The following is a 27,926-nucleotide window of genomic DNA, read 5'->3' as shown; positions in this document are numbered from 1 at the left end:
ATAGTAAGAGGATGAGAATAAGAAGAGATAAAAGGACAAAATTATATGTAAAGTTAAAACCGTCTAAAAGGAATATGTATAAATAATACTTAGTTATAACATTAAAATTAAAGTAAATAAATGTATAAAGTTAAAACCATTTAATATGAATTTGTAAACTCAAAAAATTTATATATTTAATAATGTCAAAAAAATTAAAAGTAAAAAATAAATATGAAAAAATAATAATAATATAAAAATGACATAGAAGATGAGATGACTTAATAGGAGCATAACAACAATAAATACTAGCTTTTAGATATATATAAATATAGTTTTAAATAAAATTAAAAGCTGATGTTAACAATTAACTAACAAAACTTATTATTAGATTTGACCTAAACAATATTTTATTTAATAGACATATCATAATTTAAAATGATATATATAACCCTATTACATAAAAGTGAGTCATAATCAGAAGAAAATATATATATATATATATATTTTTTTTTTTTCCTTCAAAGATTCTAGATAGAATTGATTAGATAAAGAAATTAGTTGTAACTAAACCGATAATCAAGGTTTTTAGCTTTATTGATTTACTTCATTATAATCCCCTGTTTTTTTTTTTATAATTTGCCGACTTTAATCAGTGGCCCGTGAATGGGCCATACTCATACATCACTCATCCAAATAAAAAAATCTAATAAATCCTGCGTTCACAATGGACTTTGGTCAAATGACTTGTTGATAAGAATCAAAACACACCATCTTCATCTGATACGTTTAGAATACATTAACATTGTTCCGCTTTGCTCCAACACACTAGTAGAAGATTTATGATAAAAAGGGCTGGCGGCTTGCTTTGTCTCACTTTATGTGTGCTTCCCAGAAGGTTCAGTACCACTACCATCAAGATCATAGCTCTATATAGTGCCTCATGATCTTCCACTTCTTATCAGATACTCTTTGCTTCACTACACTGATATCTGATATCTCCTAGGACTCCTCTAGTTTTTGTTTTTTTAACTTATATCGTTAACTTCCAAGATATTCTTCTGTTTTTTTTATTTTTCCCTGAAAGTTCATCTTAATATATCTTGCAATTCTGCTACTGCGACAGACTTGAATAGGTGAATCTTCAATCTTTTCTCTTATCTTTCAAGCTTCTTTATACTGTGATATTTCACTTAGATTTCTTTAAAGTCAAATTCTTTTATGGATACCCTTCTTGAAGAACTCCAAGGTCCTGAATTCATGAATGTGAATTCATTCAACCATGGCTCAGTTACACTACGCTCAAAACAAGATCTTGCAAACGGATTTAAAGTCAACCATGAATTTTTCCAAGAGCCTTTCCTTCCAACTAATCCACTTCAGGATCCTGGTGATGATTCAAGTCCATCTTCAACTGGCACCAGCCTGGAGGGAGATCCAGCAGATACTGAAATTTCCAATGCCACTCTCAGGTACATAAACGAGATGCTTATGGAAGAAAACTTGGAGGCTAAACCCTGCATGTTGCAGGATTGTCTGGCCCTCCAGTCTGCTGAAAAGTCATTCTATGAAGTCCTTGGTCAGAAATATCCTTCCTCCACTGATCAATTATATCCTTGTTTTGATCAAAACATTGGGAGCCCAGATGGTTATTTCGAAGGGAGCAGCAGTGTTGATAGCAGTAACAGCTATACTATTACTAGTGTTGACAATCTGGTTGAATCCAATTGGATTTATGATCAGGGTGAATTCAAATCCTTTTCTGTGCAATCTTCTGCTATTGACTCTTCAGGATACGCCTCTCTGCTACTGGATTCATTCAGTGAAAGACAGCCAGTTGAGTCCCATCCACATGGAAATCATGAAATCATTGATTTGGAGAGCAGCCCATCAGTGTCTCCCAAGCAAACCACAGATGCTGCGGAAAACGCAGACATGAATAGGAGGCACACCTCACCAAATGGGTCAAGTAGAAGGAAAAATCATCAGCGTGAGGATTCTGACGATCTAGAAGAAGGAAGGAGCAACAAACAATCAGTGAATTATGCAGGAGATTCTGAGTCACTAGAGATGTATGATGAAGTATTGCTTTGTCCCGGTGGAATCAACGATTCGAAATCATGTGCTCTTCGTGACTCTTCAGGAAACGGAGCAAGCAAAAAGTTGCAGCAGAACGGGGATTCAGGAGGATCTAATGGAAAAACAACACGTTCGAAAAAGCAAGGTAACAAAGGTGGAGAAATAGTAGACTTTTGGAGTCTGCTAACTCAATGTGCACAAGCTGTGTCAAGCAGTGACCAAAGAACCGCAAATGAATTACTCAAGCAAATAAGGCAGCACTCTTCTCAGTTCGGAGATGGAAACCAGAGATTAGCCCATTACTTTGCTGATGCCCTTGAAGCACGCTTGGCTGGCACCAGGGTGTCAATGCATCCCGTTGTGAGTAATGGGACATCTACTGCTGATATCTTGAAAGCTTATAAGGTATACATATCCGCATGCCCTTTCAAAAGGATGTCAAATTTCTTTGCTAATAGAACAACTATGAAACTAGCACAGAAAGCACCAAGGCTTCATATTATTGATTTTGGCATTCTCTATGGTTTTCAATGGCCTTGCCTCATCCAACGTCTCTCTGAAAGGCATGGCGGAGCTCCTAAGCTTCGGATAACGGGAATTGAGCTTCCCCAATCAGGCTTTCGGCCTACAGAAAGGGTCGAGGAGACAGGGCGTCGCTTGGAAAATTACTGCAAGAGATTCAATGTCCCATTTGAGTACAATGTGATAGCACAGAAATGGGAAACTATTAAATTGGAGGATCTCAAAATTGATAGGGATGAACTAACAGTTGTTAACTGTTTATTCCGGTTAAAGAACATTCCTGATGAAACAGTGGCAATGAATAATCCGAGGGACACTGTCCTAAAGCTGATCAAGAAAATCAATCCAGATTTATTCATGCATGGGGTCGTTAATGGAACATACAATGCACCCTTCTTTGTCACGCGATTCAGGGAGGCACTCTACCACTTCTCTTCTTTGTTTGACATGTTTGATGCCAACTTGCCTCTTGAAGATCCTGGGAGGTTGCGGTATGAGAAAGAGATAGTTGGAAGGGAAGCCATGAATGTCGTAGCGTGTGAAGGTTTGGAAAGGATTGAAAGGCCAGAGACCTACAAGCAGTGGCAGGGCCGGAACTTGAGGGCTGGGTTCAGGCAGGTCCCATTAGACCAGGAACTCGTGCAGAAAGTGAAGAAAACAGTGAAGTCAGAATATCATAAGGATTTTGTTGTGGACGTGGATGGTCAGTGGTTGCTACAAGGATGGAAGGGGCGTATTATCTATGCTTTTTCTTGTTGGAAACCAGCATAGGAGTTCCCATCAAAAAAAAAAAAAAAAAAAAAACTGCTTAGAAGTTTTGTACAGTATTGCAAATCCTATGTTTGTTTTTGGTTGTCTTTTGGCACCGTCACTAATAGCTTTTACTAGTACTGATGCTTGGTTTGTTGCTATCCCCGACAATATAACAACGAATTATTGTATTGCAATCAATATTTCCTTTTTGTTGAGTTCATGAGTTCAATTGTAATATTGTTCATAGCCATAAGGTAACCCCCTTCCTTCATGGATTCAAGCCTCCAAGGCATACTCAACAATTTGTCCTTTTTTTTCTTTTCCGGGTAGCACATGTTCCATTGTTTAAGACTGGAAACAACGGGTGTGATAATCTGAGCAGCAAGCTACATCAAAATGGCATCAGGAATCCTAAAGTCCTTTTCACCTATTAGGTAGGGGTGGGGGCGATGATAGATGAGCAACCCATGTTAATCTATAGTATTGTACTATTGTCATCTAGACTTTTCATTCTTTCATTCTTTTATACGACACAAAATGCTTCAAGTAAATTATTTCTCAATGCAAGCTGTGCCATGGACTAATAATACCAAAACACAATAAATAATGCAAAGTCTTATTATTATGTAGCACTGTCTGATTCTTCCAATGCAAATAGTCTTATTATTAAGTAGCACTGTCTGATTCTTCCATGGAAGAAAACTTGAGTTTGAATCTCTTTCCCTCAGTCGTTGTAAACAACATGAACAAAATTAAAGCCGCAAGATACTATGCAAAGGGTAGACTGAAAACAGTATTGGTGTCATTCATTGATGCAAGAGGAGAGGAGTGGCAAATCTTCTGTAAACTATGAGCATTTACCTCAAGGTTTCTTTAAGGTAAAAGAAAAATAAAAAAGGTGCAGAAGCTTTAAAATGACCTCATTCATAGCAACAAAACAGCAGGCTATTTGAGTACAATACAAAGTATTTTTAGAAAGGAAAACCGACTCAGAGCCATCTTAAAAAGCCATGGACAAGGGTATGAATATGATTCATATTATATGATATGTTACTCTCAGAAAAGAAAAGTTCTATAATAGAAAATTATGAATAACGCAAAACCAGATAGAATGCCCATCAAATATGTTGGAAGTGGTTAATGTGCTATTCAATACTACATTTGTAACGGAAAAAACTAGTAAAGTTTAATAGTTTATCTATATCTGAATATTCAACTGCAGTCATTGGTGGAGATATTATATTGCCCTAAAGCCTTACGCACTAAATTCTGAAAGGCTTGAAAGGAGCAAGAGCTAAATTCCACCTTCTAGAACTAATGACTAGTTAAGAAAAATATCATTAATAAAAGACATATAGATTCAAATTTTGGGAAGCAAATAAAAAAGAAACTCAAACAATTGTGAACTTGAATAACTAATATATTCATCATCTATTTTTTTGACTTGGCGGTCTAAGAACACTCCATTCCAGCTTTTCACCTCTTGGATTCTTGAAAGATCCTTTACCATTACTCATTTACTTGATTATGATTGTTGATTACCTTAGAACATTTTTTGGTGATATATTTGGGTATTATGTTTCACAGTTTCAGATACCACTTCATACTTTTTTTTCTTTTAAGGCCCCATTAGCATCAAAACTCAATTTATCAGTGTTCGAGCACCCAGCTTCATCCATTAATGATCCATTTTCTCTGTAAAATTCAAATAGACAGAAAAAATATCAGATGTGTCAACATTGCAAATAAGAAAATTTTGGAATGCATTTTTCACTAGGCATGTATGCAAGCACATAGTCTAAATCTTATTTCAGATCTCTCAATATCTATTTGGCTGCATGGATTTATACAAATTTTATGTACTATTGACAAATATATCTATATAATAAGTCTGTATGGAAGATAGTCAGCACCAAGATCTCCCTTGAAAGCTTCAAAACTAGAATAAACTTTGTAAGAAACTCCTTTCTGTAAACTAATTAAAATGGGTAATACGAGATGTACACCCTCAAATATCTTCAGACCTGTGAAATGAACTTCATATGAAATTTTGCTGAACTCAGAAAAAGTATGCAGACTAAATACATTCCAAAACTATAACCATCCAACCCTTCTGAGGGGGAGAAAATTATATAAAATGATGCAAACTGGGTACAGTAAATTGGCACAATTTTCACTCCAATGAAAACAAGAGCAAGTAATCAATATTAATTCAATTTTTTCAGAACTAAGGGATGTCTGCTAATTTGATCCATTGATTCACTCACTTATTTTATGAAATGACCAAACAATCTGAACTTCACTCAACAAAGCATTATGCCTTCCATCCCATCTAAGGATTCTTGTTTTTCATTTTTAGTGGCACTACAGTTTCAATATTCAAATTATTGGATTGAATTGGCAACATTGATAGCAGCAGAAACACAGCATGCAATAACAGAGTTTTGAAACAATTTGCTCAACCCAATTGGAGAAAAATATCATCTTTTATGCAAAGTTTCTAAACTTTAGTGACATATTTGTACAAATAACAAAAGTCAATATCATTAAATAATTTGAGAAGTCAACCCACCTCAAAGATATTCCACTTTGACTACCAGAAGAAGTGGCAGACACTGGCTTTGCTGCTGCTTCACTCAGGTTCTACCACCACATGGCATTGCATGAGGAGAACAAAAGCTAAAGGAGAAGCACAGGAGGTGAATAGTCATTGGATATTTGAGGTTACTTGACCTTTGTGTGAGGAGAACAGAAGCCAAAAGAGAAGGACAGGTGGTGAATACTGAATAGTCATAGGATATTTCAGGTATCTTGACCTTTCTACTCGCATCAATAGAAGGATTAAAACTTTGAAATGGCATGCAACCTATAATTGCTCCAGGATGGGGATCACCCTCCGTCATTGGATATTTGAGGTCACTTGACCTTTGAGTGGGGAGAACAGAAGCCAAAAGAGAAGGACAGGAGGTCAATAGTCATAGCATATTTCAGGTATCTTGACCTTTCTACTGGCATCAATTGAAGGATTAAAACTTTGCAATGGCATGTAACCTTTAATTGCACCAGGATGGGGATCACCCTCCATCATGAACACACTGCAACTAAACAGATAGCCATTCAAATGGAACAAAGCAAAATATGAACAAAAGCATGTTGCAAAATAGAAGTAAATAAGCAGCTTCAGTAGGTTGTTGCAGCTGTTCTATTATTCAGTATCCACAGAATCCATTGCTTTTATCTACGTTTCCCATTATGTGTTGAATATTACAGGACATCAAATATATATATAGGCTGCTCTTACTTTACTAATGGATACTGTAGAAAATTTTGCATGTCACAAACCCTTTTTCTTTTCTGAAATAGTAAACAAATTGCTCCTTTTTAATAACATTAAAACTCAATAGTCTGCAGTTGTGTGATATATGTCCAAAATGTAATTTCAAAATTATTGTATGAAAGTGAATCTAACCTATATCATTCAAAAGCCTTCAAAACACCAAGAAATTTCATTCTCAGTCATTGCTACACCATCCACAAAGAGCTCAACTGATCAGGTATATATAAAATCTAAATGAAAAGGCTACAACTATTTTAAACGCTGCTAAGAAATCTGTGTCACCAATCACCATCCCCAAAACGGTGGGATGCACAAAGAATGGTTATGGTCTACCAATATCTAAGAACTATGACCACCGACATAACACAGGACAAAGAAATTCTTTAAAAATTAGGACACAATACAGCGGGGACACATCAATTAATTAATAAATATATACTTTTAGGTATATTTTTAACGCATATTTTACGTTTATTTCAGTTTCTAGAAATGAGTAATAACCATCAACATTTTTAAAAAACATATCTAAAATTAATTTAAAGAATAATAGATAACAAAAAGTGCATCGATAACCATTAATGATGTTTAAAGTATAAACCAAGAGTACAAATAACCTACAAAAAATTCAACTAAAAATAATAATAATAAATGCAACTATTAGGCCACTAATGCTACAATTACATAGTGATAATAATTTAAAAAATTATAATTAAACTATTAAGCTATTAAATTATTAAACTAACAAATTTTTTACATTTTCATGTTTACTATTTAAATGGCCTCTGTGTAAAGTTTTTTTTTTTTTTTTTAATTTTTTAATAAATTTTCAGTTAAAAAGAAAATGCTTACCCTTAAAAAATTATTCACAACTTGACAGTAAAAAAAAAAAACAAATGTGACTAATGGGTTAGTTGGGTTAACTTGGGTAATTGCATAATGGGTACCAAGGGACCTTGGTTAGGACTCAGAAAAAAATAGTTGAATAATGAAGTTAAAGGAAGAGTATGGATCTAAGGGGAAGCTAGCAGTGAGATGCTGCAGCTTACAGTAATGCCACCGTTGAAGTGCTTGTCGAGGATCACCATGGCCTCCTAGAGCTGAACAAAGTAGGAGAAGAGATTGCAGAGGCCCTCAGTGGTGGTGTTTCAGCCAAGCCTATGGATGAAAAGATTCCGCTGAAGCATCCAAGTTCGTCAGGGATCACCAAACCAGTATAGGTCTCAGGTGCAGATCAATTTTTTTTTTTTTTTTTTTTTTGGCCATCTTGTCTTGACCGTGTCCAAAATTTAAAAAATTAATATTATTATTTTCACTGGACATACAGGCAGCTGTGTCTGAGGCGTCCATGTTCAAACATGGACAAGCTTTTTTTTGTGTCCATGCTTCCTAGATAAATATATACAAGAGAATTTTTTCAGAAAATAAATAGCGGGGATTGAATAGTGTGTACATGTTCATGTATGAATTTTCCCATTTTTGAACCCATGAGATCTATCAACTTCATCTTTTTCCTAGTTGAAAAATGAAGTTTCATCTCATTATACATTTATGGATGCTCAAAATGTAAGAACAAAAGGTGAAAGCAGGTGCTGCTGCCTGACATAAGCTAGAACTGCTAAGAAGATTTCATAGAAAATTAACATTCTCATCGATCCAACTAGGTAGAGAATAACATCCCATGATTGATATCCTTACACCATGGGAGTTTGTCCTAGAAACCTTCAGATAGCAAGATTAGTTATACTTGTAACCTGCATATCCTCATAATGTAGCCCCACAAAAACACTTGTAATGTGCAAGAGTTCTTATTGATATTTCCGGTATGGTTTGAAGCCTGAAGAGAAAAGTTAATTCAGAAGTCAACATGGTCTACAATCTGCATCTCTTTCTCCACCCCCCACCCCCCTTTCAGCTAGAGCTTCTTACATTATGAAACTTAAATCTCATACAACCTTCAAAAAAAGTGGTGTAACAGAGGGTTGTCAATTAGCAAACTTGCACCACCTATGCAGCCTATAGATTACAATGAGAAAAAAACAAGCATATTGAAAAAATTGAAGAATCTTCTGGTGGTTATTTCTGCTGTTACATAATCACATTTTGGGCTCATCATGATCACTCTTTACTATATGATCCAACATGCTATTTCAGATGTTTGACTACATAACATGTATAGAATCAAGGTAAGCCTCTAAAACAGCGCACAGAAATCATTGCATCTGACATTGTGAATCTTCAATTTACAAAGCTTATGGCCTTTGCACCAATACATAACGTGTTTAGTATACGGCATAAGGGTTCCCAGTCTACAACTTCAAGAGCTTAGCTTGACATCTAAGAAGTCTTTAATGGCATCATAAGGCCTTTGGTTTTAGGCCTTAAAAGAATCTCAATTACAGCATCTAATACAAGTAGGCTAAGGCCATCTGTTTTGACGAAAGCATAAGGGTCTTCCTCCAAAAAAAAAAAGCAAAAAAGCCACTTCAAAGTGACAGCTTATATATGGGACAACAAAACCTGCTAAATTGCAGTTATCAACCATATTACACAATCAACAAATCCTATAATCTTTCAAGATTTCAGAAACCAGATAGGAAAACAATGCAAAAAACCATTTTCACATGCATGACTACACATCAAACAAATATTCAAGAAGCAAAACGACAGGGAGCCCTTTATAAAATTATAGCAAGGAATAAAAATGAAGGAAAAGTATCACTTTCCTCTCTCAGAACTTCCATTTACATGGGGAAAAAAAAATCAATCAAGTTTATAGTTTTACAGAGCTTGAATATGATAGCAAACATAAAAATTGAAGGAATACCCAGATGAATTAATGCAAAACCCAGTTCAAATCTCAAGTGGGTTTATCTAAATTTCGCAAATAGAAGCTTATACGGAAAATAAGAGCAAGTTTTGAATTTTGTTATACCTCAGAGTGCTGGTAAGCTCCGGGCTCGACCATTTTAGGCTCATGGACAAGTTCTTTTGTTGTTTACTACTTGGAAGTGAGAAGCGCTGGACGCTTCATAAGAAGGGTGGCCGTCACGTTGGACATGGCAAGCGGCAGGTCGGGTCAGAACATGTAGTCTTAAACGGGTTGGAAGCAGGGACGGGTCAATGAGTTTTGGTTACAAGACATGGCAAAACCGGCTGGTCGGGTCGGGTTAATTGGGTTACAGGTTAAAAATGGGTTCAAGTCAGTTAGGATGCGAGTTGGGTCAAGTTATGTTGGGTTAACTCATATTTTTCACATGAATTTTTTTTTTTTTATTATTATAAAGAAAACAACATGTATTTACCATTTGAAAAGTCATGCAACAAATTACTTGTTATAAAGTGCATTACTTTGAATTCACCATAAATATCAAGAATGAACTACACTTATTAGTACTTATTCAATAATTTTAAAATTATACAAATCCTAACATTGCTATCTAAAATAAAATAACACAAAGATAAGTAAAATAAATACACAAGTTTTATTTCTACACAATATCAACATATTAAAATATAAAACAAAATTACAAATGACTTATTGGATAATTCATTTGACAAAGAATAAAAACATATAAGAAATTTACAATCTTGAAAATCAATTTTATAATCTATTGCCAATTGTGATTGGCACTCTATTTCAATTTGAGATATACATTAAATTTTGATAGTTTACTTATTTATACACGGTCTCTTTTATGAATATCATATCATATCATAATTTATTTTGAAAAGCCATTTATTTTGGACATAAATTGTTAAAATATAGGTCTAAGCGATCATAATTTATGTTATTTTGATACTTTGGCTTCACTATTTTCACACTTATGAATGTTTCTCACACATGTTTACAATTTTAAATCTATATTTTTAATTGTACTGTAACCAAATTATCTTAGTATGTACTTTGTTATTTGATATCTGATGATGCCTAGATCGTCAGCCAAAGATGATCATCCAGATTGATGTTGTTCTAAACCAACCCGATCTCCAAGAACGAATGAAGAAAAGAAAAGATGTAGATCACCGGTGTGGTGCCTGCCAAAAAGCCTCCGATGCCAAAGTCAGAAAAATTGACAAAAGAGAAGTTAAGAAAATAATATGCTAGAGTTTCAGAATTACTTTGTATCCGCCCTTTGGATTTCATTGCTATGTATTTATGTGTACGCATACGCGGGTGATTTCTTCTAGCCGTTGGTGGAGCCTTGATGGAGACTTTATTCTCTCCTGGTAACGCCTCTGCGGGGTGTTAATGGTGGGTTGCCCTTCCAACGGTCTGGGAATTGATCAATGCTTTGTAACGATTCATTGATGAGTGAAGGTGGATTAATTCGTCCTTGTTCGATGACCATTGCTGCCAAGACAAATCTGGATATATTCCTCGTCCTTGATCGTGGTAATGGACGACGATAATATGATCGAGCCTATCAGCTGCCCCCCTATTCCGAGGTCGTCCACCACTTGGACGGTCATAGGAATACGAAAGGGTTTATTGGTTTATTTATTTATTATTATTTATATACATATATATAAATAAATAAATAAATATATATATATATATTTGTTTTTTTTTTTTTTGCGATTATGGCGTTTGGGGTTCTGCTCCGCATTAATTGCTTAATGGCGGCTTTGACACACTTCGCGGCCACGTGGTTGATTTTGATTGGCCGGGGGGTCTCATTTCCGGTGAGAACCTTTTCAGGTTTCCCGTACTTTTCAAGGCAAAACCTTTTGATTTTTGGCTTTCCCCTTTTTCACTTCTTCATCTTCTCTTTGCAATCGGTTTCTCTAACTCCCTTAGTTGCGTATTTCTTCTCAGTTTCCTCCCTAATTTTCAGGTACGCCCCTCATTTATGCTTTCTTTCCTTTCTGAATTTTGCTTGTATCTGTGTCATTTGAGTTCTTTTTTCTTTCTATGCTTCCTTTTCTTCTTTTCAAGTGGTGTTGTTTCTCTTTAATGGTGGATAACTCTGAAGTTAAACGTACCTCTCCTTCCGTAGCATTTCTTTTTGCCCGCTTAGGGGCCTTAGTGGAATCTTCTAGCAACCCATTGGGTACGCTTTCGCCTAGTGATTCATACCCACAAGTTGAGGAATTTGTTTTTAGTGGCAGTGGCTTAGGTTTAGCGTTGGGTGATTTATACCTTTTACTGTACAAATCTCAGGTTTTGTTTCAGTCTGTTCAAGGGATCCTAAGGGGGGGAAATATGGGGTCTGAGGAGGTATCAGGTGACTTAGAGAAAGGTTCGTCTTCTAATGTAGGCGAGGAAGGGGCTGGGGTAGATACAGCAACCTTCGTGCCTTCTCACGCGCCTTCGTCTTCCCATTCTCCTGCTCCGGCCACTGCCCGTCCTTTCCATGCCCTCAAGGAGAAATGTTCCTTGAAAATAGAGGTCTTTAGCAAGTTCAAAGATAGGTTCCAATTTCTCGAGGGGACCAGGGCTCGTCTTCCCAGAAAGGGTGAAAAAGCTTGCGCCTTCGCTCACGGGGAAGTTTGCTTTTATGAGGCTGCGTTTTCGTGCGGCCTCAGATTTCCCATCCATCTGTTCATCATGGAGCTTCTTTGCCATCTAAACCTTGCACCAGGGCAATTTATGCCCAACTCGTGGAGAATAGTTTAGTTGTATGGTGATTTGGACGACCATCGCCGACGGAGATATAATCACAATCAATGAGTTAGTCCATCTATACCATTTGAAAGAGTCCAAGGAATTTGGGTATTATGAGTTTGTACCTTGGAATAGGAAGTCGCGTCTAATCGTTGATCTTCCGTCGTCCTTTCATTACTAGAAGTCTAGATACTTCTTTGTATTGGGTTACAATTGGGAGACACTGTCTGATGATTTTTGGGGGAACATTCCTAGGCTGCTGCGCCGGTGGGAGACCCCTTTGATTGGTGCATTTGCTCCTCATGAGATGCCCATCTCCCTCTTTTTCTTTTTCTTTTTTCTTTAAAAAAAAAAAAAATTCCTTGCGTTTGTATTTTGCAGTAAAAGAACGTCCTGAGCTTGAGAGCAAGTTCGAAGAGTGGGTTCAGGCGGCAATCAAGTACGCAAGGACGATTGACGATTTTGATGAATTGATCAATCCACGCATTTTAGCTCGTCACTGCTTAGGGCCGAAGCTTTCTCTCTACGTTGTCAGCACCCTTGACCAAGAAGAGAAAAAGCGTAAGTTGTCTTTGCAAATGGATTCATCTTATCTCCTTTTTCTTCGTCTTTAACTTCTTGTTTTCTTTGGCGTAGAGATGACAACCAAGTTTAACAAGGAGATGTATAAGAAGATCAAGGAGAAGAAGAATGAGCCTCTTTCCCATATTGGTCAGAGAAGGCTGAGGATCACGGATAAGGAAAAGGAGAAAGAGGTGGTGGAGAGAGGTTTGTCCACACCTGCCTTGGACCTGGATGAGGGTCAGGCTGCTTCTCCTGGTATTTCTGTTGAGGAGGTGGCTCGTCCCTCAAAAAAGCAGAAAGTGGTGAATAAGGGAAAAGAGAAAATTGGTTCCAGTGTTTGGTCTGATGCCGAGACGGTTATGGACCGTGCTAATGAGCTCCTCACTCCTGGGGAGATGAAAGAGATCACGAGTATACCCTCCCACGAGATGGTGAGCCGTCACGTCCACAAGCTCGTGCAAGTAATCCTCCACATCTTCGTCTTCTTTTTCTTCGTCCTTAATTGTTTAACTGCTTTTATTGACTTTGATGGGACTTTCCGTTGTAAGGTGTTGAAGGGGACCATGCATATCACCACCCAGTACTTGGTAAATGAGGAGATGGCTTTTGTGGCCAACTCGAAGGTGGAAGCGCTTGAGGCTGAGGCTTCAGGCTTATGGAAGGATCTGATCGCAACCACGGACGCTCTCAACTTCCAAGGGACAAATTCAAGTTTTGATGGAGTAGCTGGAATCTGAGAAGCAATCAGTGAAGCAAAAGGACGAACTCCTTGCAGCAGCTGCCCAAAAGATGAAGGTTGTCGTGACCAAGGCCGTCACTACTTTCCAGACCACAGAGGAATACAACACTATCTTGTTCTAGTGGTACTTCAAAGGCTTTAAACTACTCCGAAGATATCTGATCAAGCACGGCCCTGGCACGGACCTCGAAGACTTGGATTTTGAAGTCATTAACAAAGAGATTGAGAAGGACGAGGCAGCTCAGACAGCAGCATCTACTGGTGCGGAACCTTCCCAGGTGAACAAGGACGATGATGTTGCCCCCCAAGCCTGATTCTGCTGCTTCTTATCAAAGTTTTTTTTTTTTTTTTTTTTTTTTAATTTTATGTATGTCTTAAGGTCACTGGACAACTGGTATTTGGATGCCCCACTTGTTTTTTTTAGGCCCCTTTTTTTTTTGAACAGTTTGGTTTTATATAATATGTCTATTAATTTACCTTTATCTTCTAGGTTGGTTGTTCTCTTTTGCTTGTGTTGTGTTAGGATCTATTTTTGGATGCTCTTCTCTCCCTTTCAGGGACTTAGGAAAATTTTTTTGGCATACTTCACTTATCCTCGTCCTTTTGTGGACTTAGAGGATTTTGTCTCTAGAACTTTTGGGGAATCATATTGCCGCTTTAATTAGGACGGTGTACATATCATCATACCTTTCAGGACAATGTATGTCTATATAAGGAATCTTATCATCTCTTTGTTTAGGACGATGTATATCCATTCAAGGAATCTTATCGTCTTTTTTATTCAGAACGATGTACATCCATTTAAGGGATCTTATCGTCTTTCTTGTTTAGGACGATGTATATCCATTTAAGGAATCTTATCGACTTTTTGTTTAGGACGACGCACATCCATTTAAGGAATCTTATCGTCTTTTTTATTTAGGACGATGTACATCCGTTTAAGGAATCTTATCGTCTTTCTTGATTAGGACGATGCACATCCATTTAAGGAATCTTATCGTCTTTCTTGTTTGGGACGATGTACATCCATTTAAGGAATCTTATCATCTTTTTCATTCAGGACGACTGTTTCGATCTTTCGGGGAGGGAAGAATTGTAGTGCATGGTTTGTTGGGTAACGTTTGTGAAATGCTGAATAACACTTATGAAATGCTGAATAATACCTAATGAATTCTGAATAATCACTTACATAAGAAGGGAAGCACAAAATTAAATTGGGTTATACAATCAAGCTATGGTTCCTTTTCGTAATACCTCTTTAAATGTTTGACATTCCATGGACGAGGTAGTCTCTTTCCCTCTGAGTCTTCTAGATGGTAACTTCCTTGGCATGAATAGTGGACGACTCTATGGGGCCTTTCCCAGGTTGGGCCAAGTTTGTCTTGTGTTGGATCTTTTGTTGCAGGAGTGACCTTCCGAAGGACGAGATCTCCGATGTTGAATCTTTTCAACTTCACTCTCTGATTGTAGTACTCGGCCATCTTCTGCTGGTACTTGGCCATTCTTTGGGATGCTTGGTCTCTAACCTCGTCCAGACAGTCCAGGTTCTGCTTCAGTTGATCGTCATTGATTTACTCGTCAAATAATTCTCTTTTAAGGCTAGTGAGCCCTACTTTAACCTGGATGACTGCTTCTGTGCCATACGTCAGATTGAATGATGTTTCTCTTGTTGGTGTTCGTGCCGTCGTCCTGTATGCCCACAGGACACTTGGTAATTCCTCAGGCCATGCTCCCTTTGCCCCCACTAACTGGGACTTGATAATCCTAAGCAAGGTCCGGTTGGTTACTTCCGTCTGTCCATTGGCTTAAGGATGTCCTGGTGATGAATACTTGTTTTTGATGCCCAAGCCCGAGCAAAATGATCTGAATTTCTGGTTGTTGAATTGGCGACCGTTATCTGATATGATCATTCTGGGTATCTCGAACCTGCAAACAATATTTTTCCACACAAAATTTTGTACCTTTGCTTCCGTGATTGTTGCAAGGGCTTACGCTTCGACCCACTTTGTGAAGTAGTCAATCGCGACAAGCATGAACTTCATTTGTCTCTTTCCCTATGGTAAGGGACCCATGATGTCGATCCTCCATTGTGCAAATGGCCAAGGCGAGGAAATTGTCGTCATCTTTTCCCCAGGGACTCGTTGAACATTTTCGTACCTTTCGTAACTGTCACACTTCTTCACGAAATCGACTGCGTCTTGCTGCATCGTCGGACAGAAGTAGCCTGTTCTCATGATTTTCTTGATAAGGGACTTTGCCCCCATGTGGTCTCTGCAGATTCCCCTGTGTACCTCTTCCAAGATGTATCTGGCTTCTTCCTCTTCTATACATCTCAAATATGGTTGGGAGTAGCCCTTTTGTAGAGCTCGTCATTGAGTATTGTAAATCTAGCGGCGCGTTTCTAGATCTTCTTGGCTTCTTCAGGATTTGATGGTAATCGTCCTTCTTGAAGGAACGACAGAATTGGGCTCGTCCATCCTGGGCTGGTGTGTACTTAGAGAGTTTGAAGTTCCTTGATGCTAGGGGCGTTTTGTTCTTCCAGCCTCCAATCATACACTTTCCCCTGATTTTCTGTTGAGGCGCTTCGTGCTACCTCGTCAGCTTCAGCATTCTGATCTTGTGGGATTTGAACGAACTTTGCGTGATTAAAGGTACTTACCAGCTGGTTCGTCAGTTTGAGGTACTACTGCATCCTCGTCTCTTTTGCTTCGAACTCTCCTTTAACTTGCCCTATGACGAGCTGCGAGTCGCTCTTGAGCACAATATTTTTAGCTCCAAGTGCCCGAGCTATTCGCAGTCCTATCAGCAAGGCCTCGTACTCTGCTTTGTTATTAGTTATAGGGAATTTGAGCTGGACCCCATACTTGAGAACGTCTTTTTCAAGGGAAGTAATAACAATGTGGCTCCGCCTCCTTTCTAAGTGGACAACCCGTCAGTGTTTATCGTCCAGAGATCTTCTTGGTCGCCGGTGTTCTCGGGGGTGGTGAACTCTGCTATGAAATCGGCCAACGCCTGAGCCTTTATGGCTGTTCGTGGTCGGTATTCTATATCAAACTGGCTGAGCTCGACAACCCATTGCACCATTCGTCCTGCTGCTTCGGGTTTGTTCATTGCCTTTTTAATGGGTTTGTCCATCATTACTATGATAGAATTGGCTTGAAAGTATGGACGAAGTTTTCTCGAGGCCACTATCAGGGTGAAGGTGATCTTCTCTATGCGAGGATACCGCGCCTCGGCACCCTGGAAAGCCTGGCTGACATAGTATACAAGGAGTTGCAACCTATTTTCTTCTCTGATCAATGCTGCGCTGACGACCGTGACAAATATAGCTAAGTATAAGAATAAGTTTTCGCCTTCTTTTAACGGACTTAAGAGTGGAGGGTTGCTCATATAGTGCTTCAACTCTTGGAACGCTATTTCGCATTCCTCCGTCCGGGCAAACGCTTTCTTCAAAGTCTTGAAGAATGGAAGGCATTTGTCTGTGGCCTTCAAGACGAACCTGTTGAGGGCTGCTATTCTTCCTGTAAGGGATTGCACTTCTTTAACCGTCTTGGGTGAAGACATTTCGAGGATGGCCTTGACCTTTTCTGGGTTTGCTTCGATCCCTCTCTGCGATACCATAAACCCGAGGAATTTCCCTAAGGAAACCCTGAAAGCACATTTGGACGGGTTCAGCTTCATGCTGTAGTGCCTGAGTGTGTTGAACGTCTCCTTGAGTTCGTCCAAATGATCCTCTTCCTCTTTGCTCTTGACGAGCATGTCGTCCACATATACCTCCACATTTCTCCCAATCTGTTTCTCGAACATCTGGTTCACCAACCTTTGATAGGTGGCCCCTGCGTTCTTGAGTCCAAAAGGCATGATCCGGTAACAGTAGAGCCCCTAGCTGGTGATAAAGGCAGTCTTTTCTTGGTCTTCTTCAGCAATTTGTATCTGGTTATATCCGGAAAATGCATCCATAAACGTGAGGAGTTTATGTCCTGCAGTGGAATCTACCAGCTGATCAATTTTGGGTAATGGAAAACTGTCTTTTAGGCAGGCTTAATTAAGATCTGTGAAGTCGACACACATTTTCCACTTCCCGTTTGCTTTCTTGACCATGATCACGTTAGCCAACCACTCGGGATAATGGACTTCCCAAATAAATTTTGTTGCGAGTAACTTATTTACTTTGTCCATTACTGCTTTGTTTCGTTCGGGGGCAAAGACTCTTCTTTTCTACTGGATGGGCTTCTTTTCTGGGTCAACGTTTAAGCGATGCTGGATGAGGCTTGCTGGGATTCTTGGCATATCCTCGTGGCTCCAAGCAAATACATCGAGGTTATCTTTCAGGAAGTTGACGATCCCTTCCTTCGTCTTGGGACTCAGATTCGTCCCTATTTGGGTCGTCTTTGTTGGACTTCCTTCAACCAACTCTATCGTTTCTAGCTTCTCAACGATCTCTGGTGTTTTTTTCTCGATTGTCCATGTATGGTTCTCTCTTAACGCCAAGACGACCTGGTAACACTCTCTTGCCAACACCTGGTCTACTTTAATCTCTTCGACCCCCAGTTCCGTCGGAAACTTTACCTTCAAGCAGTACGTGGAAGTAGCAGCCTTCCAACGATTGAGCATTGGTCGTCCTATGATCACGTTGTAGGACAAAGGTGAGTCCACTACCAAGAAGTTGTGTTGGTTAGTTACCTGGAGGGGTACGAGTCAGCGGTCACTATCAACGTCACCATTCCCCTAGGGTATACCTTGTCTCTATTGAAACTAACGAGGGGAGACTCGAAAGGACGAAACCTTTTTGGGTCTAGCTTTAGTTGCTAGAAGGCGGGAAGATAGATTATGTCAGTTGAGCTCCCACTGTCAACCAGAACTCTCCTCGTGTTGAACCCCTCGATCATGATCATGATAACGAGTGGGTCATCACGAGGTTGTTTTATACCCCTCGCATCTTCTTCTGAGAAATACATGTCTCGGTTGGTTCGTCTTTGCTTCAGGGGAGGTAAACTGTGAACACTGTTTACCTGCCTTTGATGTGACTTCCTGAGGGATTTGAATGATCCCCCTATGGTTGGTCCCCTGGCGATGGTCTTTATCTCCCTTAATGCACTCTGTGGACGAAGTGGTGGGCGGTCTTCATCTTTCCTTGAACCCCCATGCTAGCCTTTCTGGCTGTACCTGCTAGAATCTCCCCTTTTTACATATTGTTGTAGTTTTCCATTCCGTATAAGTTCTTTAATCTGCTCCTTCAGATCCCTACAATCCTCTGTGTAATGCCCATGGTCTTTGTGAAAACGACAGTATTTCCTCTTGTCGCACAAACTAGGCGATGAATGAAGTGGCCTTGGCCACTCAAGAGATGGTTCATCCCTTATTTCTGTTAGAATCTGGTCAACAGGCATCACCAACGGTGTGAATTTCATTGGACGAGGGTTCTTGTCCTCCCTCTGTCTATTTCCTTCGTCATTCCGTCGATCAGCCCGATCTCTTTTTTGTCCTCTTCGATCGTCCTCCTTTTCCTTCTTCTTTTTCTTGCTTTTTTCTGCTCCATCAATGGCTGCCAGAGCTTCTTCAGCACTCATATACTTCTGTGCTTTCAACAATGCCTCGGCCATTGTCTTGGGCGGATTCTTTGCCAGGGAAGCCACGAAATCTCTGGACTTTAACCCTGCCTTAAAGGTCGTGAGATGTAGCTTGTCATCCGCCTCGTCTACTTCCAGCATTCCTCGGGTGAAATGCGTTACATAAGACCTCAATGGTTCCTTCTCCCCTTGTTTGATGGTGAGCAGATGGTCGGCAGTCCTCTTTGGACGTTGCCCTCCTACAAAATGACGGAAAAAGGAATTTCTCAACTGCTCAAAGTTATCAATGGATAATGTTAGCAACTTGTTGAACCACTCCCTAGCCGCCCCTTTGAGGGTAGTGGGAAAGGAGCGGCACAAAATCTCGTCGGGGGGCTGTTGAAGACCTAGGGTTGTCTTGAAGGTATTCAGGTGATCCAGGGGGTCTTTCAGCCAGTCGAAGGGCTCCAACTGTGGTAGATAGAACTTGGAGGGTACTGGGCACACCTGGACGACCATGGTAAAAGGTGAATCCGTCTTCCTGACTATCCTTTCCAAGCTTTGGTCCATCTTTCTTTTGATGGCATTTCTCAATTCGTCCATCTCCTTTCTCATCTCTCTTAGGAGATCTGAGCTCGCCTCTTCTGGAGTGTTGTTTCATCTTTTGTTACTGTCTTCGTCGTCACCCTTGTTGATGTCTACACGGTTGTCTTCTGGTAGCAACCGTTGCCTCATCTCTTGGTTTTGCCTGGTGAGTTCTTCCACAATGGCTGCGAGCGACTGAATTTGTAAGGTCAATGCGGCAGGATCTGGGTTAGTACTGGATTTCATCTGGATTTGCGAGTTAACTGGGACAGATCATGTTTTCAGTAGCAATCGTTCCCCACAGACAGCGCCAAACTGATGATGCCTAGATCGTTAGCTAAAGATGATCATCCAGATTGATGTCGTTCTGAACCAACCCGATCTCCAAGAACGAGTGAAGAAAAGAAAAGATGTAGATCACCGGTGTGATGCCTGCCAAAAAGCCTCCGATGCCAAAGTCAGAAAAATTGACAAAAGAGAAGTTAAGAAAATAATATGCTAGAGTTTCAAAAGTACTTTGTATCCGCCCTTTGGATTTCATTGCTATGTATTTATATATACGCACACGCGGGTGATTTCTTCTAGCCGTTGGTGGAGCATTGATGGAGACTTTATTCTCTCCTGGTAACGCCTCTGCGGGGTGTTAATGGTGGGTTGCCTTTCCAACGGTCTGGGAGTTGATCAATGCTTTGTAACGGTTCATTAATGAGTGAAGGTGGATTTATTCGTCCTTGTTCGGCGACCATTGCTGCCAAGACGAATCTGGATATATTCCTCATCCTATCGTGGTAATGGACGACGATAATATGATCGAGCCTAAGTTACAACCTTACTAAGTATTTTTTTATTGGAGGTGAATTTTGAAAAATCTACCCTTGGATTACATCATCTTCTTATATCTTCCATGCTTGCAAAATTTCTAGAAAATTAAAGATCAACAGTTATGTCATCAATAAATTGTTTAAATTGCAAGTTTTTTAGTTTAAAATTATGCATACATATAAGCTTATAGATCATATAGTAAATAATATCTGATTGACACAGAATTTAACATATGTATTAAGCGCGTAAAAAACATGCAATTCAACGGTTAGATTTTCAAAATATATAGTTATGTTTATTTTATTGAGTAAAGTTGTAGCCTAAAACTACAACTAGTTTTGTAGTTAAACTTTATCCTTATTTAAGAGTGTATTGTGTATAGTATAAGTTGTCACACCCTTTCTTAAAAAGTTACTATAGAGTTTATGGTGTGCTTTTGTGTTAGAATCTCATTTCCTTTTACTTGTGTTTTTAAATATATATAAATAATAAATAAATAAAAACATGGATTTAGCTTGCCTCAAGTAATTTTTCAACTAGACATTTCAATTTCTTATTAAAATAAAAGGAGATTATCCATTTAAAAAACTATTTGAGATAAGTGAGACCCAAAGAAGATAATCGATAAAAGTGAAAATTTTAAAAGACAGTAGAACCTAAAAAGTATTTACATCCCTCCCAAAACCCTTGACTTTGACTAAAACAATAGATTTTATTTCATTCTTATTCTTTAAAAAAAAAAAAAAAAAAAAAAAAAAAAAAAAAAAAAAAAAAAAAAACATTTTTTTGTGTTTTAAAAACTATTTTTAGAATATAAACCTATCCTAAGCATTTGATTGACCCAACCAAAAAAGCGATCCAACATAGAACAACCTTCTTCATACAAAGAGAAAGAAATAAGGGAAAATTGGGATGGAAAAAATATATATATGTGGTTCCACGACCACGTACAATGGAAGCCATGAGCGAAAAAAGAATGTTTATAAGAGAGCCGTTGTAGAAGAGCTAGACCATTAGAAAAAATATATGGTTGCCATTCTTGGCTCTTTTAACCACCACTCTCTACCATTAAAATTAGGGGAGGGGGTTGGGTAAGGTTTGGGGTTTTTTTACCCAAATAACCTACCCAGTTTAAGAAATCCTCAATGGCCCAATCCAATCCTTGACAGCTCTAAAAATCAATGTAACTTATATGTTGGTGTTTGGGTCATTTTTTAGAAGTGAGCTAATAAATAAGGCCCATTGACCTGGGTTCAAAATAATAGAAAGTTAAGCCCACTATTTACTCGAGTATCACATAGAGGCTAGTGATGCGTAGCAAGAAAGATCATGCAAGGACTTGAGCTCACAATAAAGACAAAATGAATTTCTATTAAGTATTGAACAATGATACAAATAAGCCTGAAATTCAAAGACAAAATGAATTTCTATTAAGCATTGAACAATGATACAAATAAGGCTGAAATTCAAAACTTAAGCTCTATGCTTTATCAGAATTCATTTCAGTCTTCTAAATTTTAAATTTATTCAATTAAGGTTTTTCTATCAAATTTTTAATTAAAAAAAAATTTGAAGAAAAAAATTTTAATTTTTTTTCTTCAAAATTTTTCAATTAAAAAATCAAATTAATGATTGAAAAATATTTTCCATAATTAAAAAAAAAATTAATTGAAGTTGACGAAGAAGCTTTAATTGAAAAAAATTGAAACTTAAAAAATTGAAAATATATAAAAACAAAATTAGACGATTGAAATGAATTCTAGTGAAACATAGAAGGTGCATGAGTTTTGCATTTTAACCTACAAATAATTATCTTCAATTATACATAACAAAATGGTGAGATTGAGGGAGTTGATAACGGAGAAAGGAATGAAACTATTTGTGCTACCACTCACACAAAACACCATTTCTTTGAACTGCTGGATTTAACCGAAGTTAGAGTAGTGAATATGGATGTTGAATGGTTGTTGAAAGTTGGTTTATTTTTACTTCATTCTTTGGGATTTATAATGGATTAAGAAAGCTCTTTTTATCCTTCTCTTCCTAAGAACTAAGGCTTTTGATTGTTGGATTTTAGGAAAAATGGCAACCTTGAGTGTTGTTCTTGATTGGATAATAGGATTAACTGCTTTAATGATTATTTTGGGAAAATCTTTGATCAATCTCACGTTCTTGGCTTTGCCGGGTTGAAAAAACCCCTTAGGAACCTTATTGAATTTGTGGGATGTGGTCAGAATGCCTTAGAATCAGCTAGCCTATTTATTTTAGCTTATGGCAAATATTTTAGCTTTAATTAGTGTTTATTTTTGAGTTTGTGGCTAGTACATGGTTCTACTCATGAGCCTTTAGCTTCCACAATTGTTCCAAGCTCACTTTATGAAGCCTCGGTTAAGGTTCATGAATAAACCTAAATAGGTTCATTCTTTAGCCTCCAAACTCACTCTTTCAGTTTTCCATTAAAAATACATGATCTTGGGTCATGTATAAAATAAAAAGGATATAAGTAGAAATAATTTAGGTTTGGCATTGTGGGGGGTTTGTAGTGACCATAAACAATTGGTTAGGTTCTAAAGAAAAAAATTTCTCTAATTAAATTCAAACGCATGACTGGATTGAATATACTTCTTCTTGGGAAAATTAATAGTGTTGGGGTTGTATGGCTAATATCTATATGTTTTAATTTAATTGAGGACCTAATGCATCGTACCAAAGCAATCCTATCTAAGATTTTTTTTCCTTAAAAAAATTTTATATACATATTATAAAGGGATTTTCATCCATAATTATAATTAGTTTAATGTTTTAAGGTGAATGTTTCAAAAAAAAAAAAAATGTTTTAAGGTGAATAAGTATAAAAAACTAGCAAGTCCCACATGATTGCCAAGCGGATGCAGTCATATTTAAGTCCCACTCCCGGAATCATGGACTTAAATAAAAAAGAATGTGAAAAAATAAACAATACTGTATAATAATATAAAAAAAGAATTCCTGAAAATATATATATAAACAAAGAATCTACATAGATTTTATTGGAGAGAGAAATCAATTGTTTACAACACCAAATAGAGGAGGCATTATTTTATGGGAGAGGTTTGTGTCTAGTGTTCAGTTTCGCTAAGATACAAACATGTAATCAAAACTGAACACCTAGCAGCATCTCAACGTATTCAATGGCTAGTTCCACCGGATACAAGCTCAACCCTTATTTTATCTACTCGACCAATCACGGTGATGGACACTGTTCAATAATATATCATATAATCTTGGCTATGAAAAGGACCAGTATTCCCACTTCCCAGAATGATCAGTACCATGAAGATGACTGTTTAACTTCATTTAATAGGAGCTCATGAGCCTTCCACATACTCTCTGTTCAGCTACGTTGGTGTCTCCTAGGCTCTCTTCTATACATATGTTTATTTCTCCCATTAGCTTTAAGATATTCTTTTCTGTTTTCCTTATCTTTCAAACTCCATGAAAATTTCATCTCAATAGGTCATGCATTTCTGCTTCTATCAAATGCTACGTAAATCTTCTATCTTTTCTTCATCTTTGTAGCCAAAAACAAGTAATCCTACAAGCTTCATAGCCACAGGTTTCAGTACTACATATTTTCACTTACAGATTTCTTGAAAGTCAAATATTGTGAGATCTGGTTCCTATCACTTATAGATCTCTTTATGGATAATCTTCCTGAAGATAATCATGAATTTGTCCCGGATCCTTTCCTTCCAAACAATACACAGCATCCTATTGATTCAAGTCCATCTATGGGCACAAGCCTGGGGGGAGAGCCCTCATACACGAGCGATCCAAGTGTTCTTCTCAAGTACATAAATGAGATGCTTATGGAAGAAGACTTGGAGGCTAGGCCCCGCATATTCCAGGACAGTCTAGCCCTCGAGGCTGCTGAAAAATCATTCTATGAAGTCCTTGGTCAGGAGGATCATCCATTAACTGATCAAAACAACGAGTGCCCAGATGCACTTGTTGCTGGGAACAGCAGAACTCATATCAGTAATAGCTATTCTGTTGCTGACAATTTAATCAAGTCTAGTTGGAGTCATGATCAAGGGGAATCCAATTCCTTTTGTATACAAACTTCTCTTATTGACTCTCAAAGTGAAAACCTTTTGCTACCTAATTCATTTAGTGAGATGCATTCATTTGCACAAGACAAGGGAGGGATGGGCATAGCAGTTAAGTCCATTCGACATGGCAAATATGAAGTCTTTGATTTGGAAAGCATCCCACCAGTGCCTCCAAAGTACACCCAGGGTATGGTGGGCAAGCAAGAGAAGAGCTACACCTCACCAAGTGGATCAAGAGGAAATAAAAATCATCAGCGTGAGGATACTGACAACCTTGAAGAAGGGAGGAGCAACAAACATTCATTGGTTGATGCTGGAGAAGTTGATTCTGAGCTGCTAGAGAAGTTTGATAAGATATTGTGTTGTCCTGGTGGAGACAGCGAGTCTGCATCAAGTGCTCTTCATAAATCTGGAGGAAATGGAGGAAGAAAAAAGTTGCAACACAACAATCATTCAAAAGGATCTCATGGTAAAACAATGCTTTCCAAGAATGAAGGTAAAAAGGGGGTGATAGTAGATTTTTGGGGTCTGCTAACTCAATGTGCACAGGCTGTGGCAAGTAGTGATCAAAAAACTGCAAATGAACTACTCAATCAGATTAGGCAACACTCTTCTCCCCTTGGAGATAGGCACCAAAGATTAGCCCATTACTTTGCTAATGCCCTTGAAGCACGCTTGGCTGGCACCAGGATCCCAGTTTACACAGCCCTTGAAAGTAATGGGACATCAGTTGCTGATTACATAAAAGCTTACCAACTATGCATAACAGTATGCCCTTTCAAAAGGATGTCAAATTTCTTTGCTAATCAAACAATTAGAAAACTAGCAGAAGCACAGAAGGCAACAACACTTCATATTATTGATTTTGGCATTCTCTATGGTCTCCAATGGCCCTGCCTCATCCAACGTCTCTCTATAATACCTGGTGGACCTCTCAAGCTTCGTATAACAGGAATTGAGCTTCCCCAACCAGGCTTTCGGCCTGCAGAAAGGATTGAGGAGACAGGGCGTCGATTGGAAAATTACTGCAAGAGAATTAATGTCCCATTTGAGTACAATGCCATAGCACAGAAGTGGGAGACAATTAGATTGGAGGATCTCAAAATTGACAGGGATGAACTAACTGTTGTTAACTGTATGTATCGGTTAAAGAACATTCCTGATGAAACAGTGGCAATAAACTGTCCAAGGGACATTGTCCTAAACCTTATCAAAAGAATCAATCCAGATTTATTCGTGCATGGGGTTGTTAATGGAGCATATAATGCACCCTTCTTCCTCACACGATTTCGGGAGGCACTCTTCCACTACTCTGCATTGTTTGATATGTTTGATGCCACTATGCCTCGCGAAGATCACCAAAGGTTGCAGTTTGAGGAAGAGGGAATTGGGAGGGGTGCTATGAACGTCATAGCGTGTGAAGGTTTGGAAAGGGTTGAAAGACCAGAGACTTTTGATAGATGGGAGGTTAGAACTTTGAGGGCTGGGTTCAGGCAACTCCCAATAGATGAAGAAGTAGTGCTGGTAGCGAAGAAGGCAGTGAAGTCAGAGTATCATAAGGATTTTGTCATATACAAGGATGGCCAATGGATGTTACAAGGATGGAAGGGGCGTATTAACTATGCTATTTCTTGTTGGAAACCAGCATAGGAGTTCTAAATGGTAATGCTCATCCAAGGTTAAGGTGTTTTGCTTTTTGCATTGTAACTATTACTGAACTACTGATGCTTAGTTTGCATTCAGCGTATGTAACGACTATGTTTATCGCATTGCAATAAATATTTCCTTTCTTTCCTCTTCCTTTTTTCGATAATCTTTTCTTCTATAAATCAAAACTGTAAATATTGTTAGAGAAAAGTTGACATCGGTTTAAGAAGTATTTTTAGAAACTTTTTAAGGAAATATGTCATGACACCCTTTGAACGTTAAAATAGTGGCTATTACATCCTAAACTTTTATTTTAGCCAATTCACTCCATAAACTTTACACATTTGCCAAATTAATACGTACTGTTACATGAGTGTTACGTTCATACAAACAAAACAAAAATCAATTTCACTAGTTTGAGAGAGAGAAACTGGGTTTCAATTTTTTCTAGAGAGAGAGGATCTCCCTCAATGGAACCGCCATGGATCTTGTAGTCCATGGTACTAACAGCGACGTTCGTGGTGCCACCGCTCCCTGCAACAATAACAACTACCTTGATGCCTAAACTAATAAGCCATAGCAATTAACAGATATAACAAAGACCAAAGCCTTCCAGTTTAAAAATTATCCAATTGAGACACAATTTCACGGCAATCAAAATGGTCACACATGGATTTTAATTCCTACAGTATTATTATTGTATATGCAACGAGTGCAAAAGGAAAAATAGAAGAAGAACCAAAGCTTAGGTGATGTACAAATTGCAGTCAGATCGATGTTTTTTTTTTTTTTATTCTTCAAGTTGTATATAAAATCTCACACAGCTCACACCCAAAACCAGTAAGCTTTAAAATCTGAAATCTAAGCCTGTAGAACTGATGCATAGGTGGATGTTGTAGCGTTAAGACTACTAACGACAAGAAGTTTAATGGCCATTGCCCCAACATTTAGAGAGTGCCAGAGCTTTTTTTTTCAATTGTTTATGGAAAAAGAAAAATATTATTGATTTTTTAACCATTTTTTATATTTTCTATAAAAAAAATTATATTAAAATTTATTGTAGTGAAAAAGTAATCACATAGATTTTCTCCTGGATTTAAGGTATGTAAGACAACTTTTATTTATTTCTTTCCAGCAAGCGTGACATACATCAATTTTAAGGCTACAATTAATTATTTTTAGAATGTACTACATATATAACATTTTTCAATATTTTTACAATAAATTATAAGTGATTAGTTGTTATTTGTTCAAATTTGAATCTAATACTAAAAAATTAATATTGACAGCACACTTGAGGTAAGAATCAAAAATCTTATTCTTGTCGAATCTAAACTTTATTTTGAATTAAAATATTTTTTATGTGGGTATTTTTTATTTAAATATTCAAATAGTTTTAATGATACAAATAAAGAAAGGATTAGATTTATATTTTCGGAAAAGTCAACGTTAAGTACGTGCAACTCTTATAAATAAATAAAAAAGTACGTGCAGATTTTTCTATGCTCAATAATTTAATCTTTCTATATATATATATATATATATATATTTTTTTTTTTTTTTGACAATAATCTTTTTCTATACTTTGTGCGTTAAGCGTAGATAGAAGCCGCAAAATTTTCTCTTAAGGGTTTAGGTTTCTGCACATATTTTC

General features: G+C 37.8%; 3 protein-coding genes across 3 annotated transcripts in view; 2 read left to right on the top strand and 1 right to left on the bottom strand.

Annotated features, from left to right (window-relative positions):
• Window positions 1–757: 757 nt before the first annotated feature.
• Window positions 758–3,548, top strand: LOC126729562 (scarecrow-like protein 30). The gene has a single exon (XM_050434912.1). It carries the CDS (start codon window positions 1,201–1,203, stop codon window positions 3,349–3,351), a length of 2,151 nt encoding a protein of 716 aa, XP_050290869.1. The 5' UTR covers window positions 758–1,200; the 3' UTR covers window positions 3,352–3,548.
• Window positions 3,549–4,425: 877 nt separating this feature from the next.
• LOC126729578 (uncharacterized) overlaps window positions 4,426–27,926 on the bottom strand; it is a 33,481-nt gene continuing 9,980 nt past the window's right edge. The window contains exon 5 of the mRNA XM_050434914.1: window positions 4,426–5,028. Within this exon, the coding sequence (XP_050290871.1) occupies window positions 4,935–5,028 (94 nt within the window). The 3' untranslated portion in view covers window positions 4,426–4,934. The remainder of the gene's footprint in view (window positions 5,029–27,926) is intronic.
• LOC126729621 (scarecrow-like protein 30) lies at window positions 24,050–26,368 on the top strand. Its single transcript, XM_050434916.1, has one exon. It carries the CDS (start codon window positions 24,215–24,217, stop codon window positions 26,273–26,275), a length of 2,061 nt encoding a protein of 686 aa, XP_050290873.1. The 5' UTR covers window positions 24,050–24,214; the 3' UTR covers window positions 26,276–26,368.

Source organism: Quercus robur, chromosome 1, assembly GCF_932294415.1.
Source record: "Quercus robur chromosome 1, dhQueRobu3.1, whole genome shotgun sequence".
Taxonomy (NCBI): domain Eukaryota; kingdom Viridiplantae; phylum Streptophyta; class Magnoliopsida; order Fagales; family Fagaceae; genus Quercus; species Quercus robur.
Note: the sequence above shows the minus strand (reverse complement) of the source record. Positions and strands in the feature narration are given on the sequence as shown.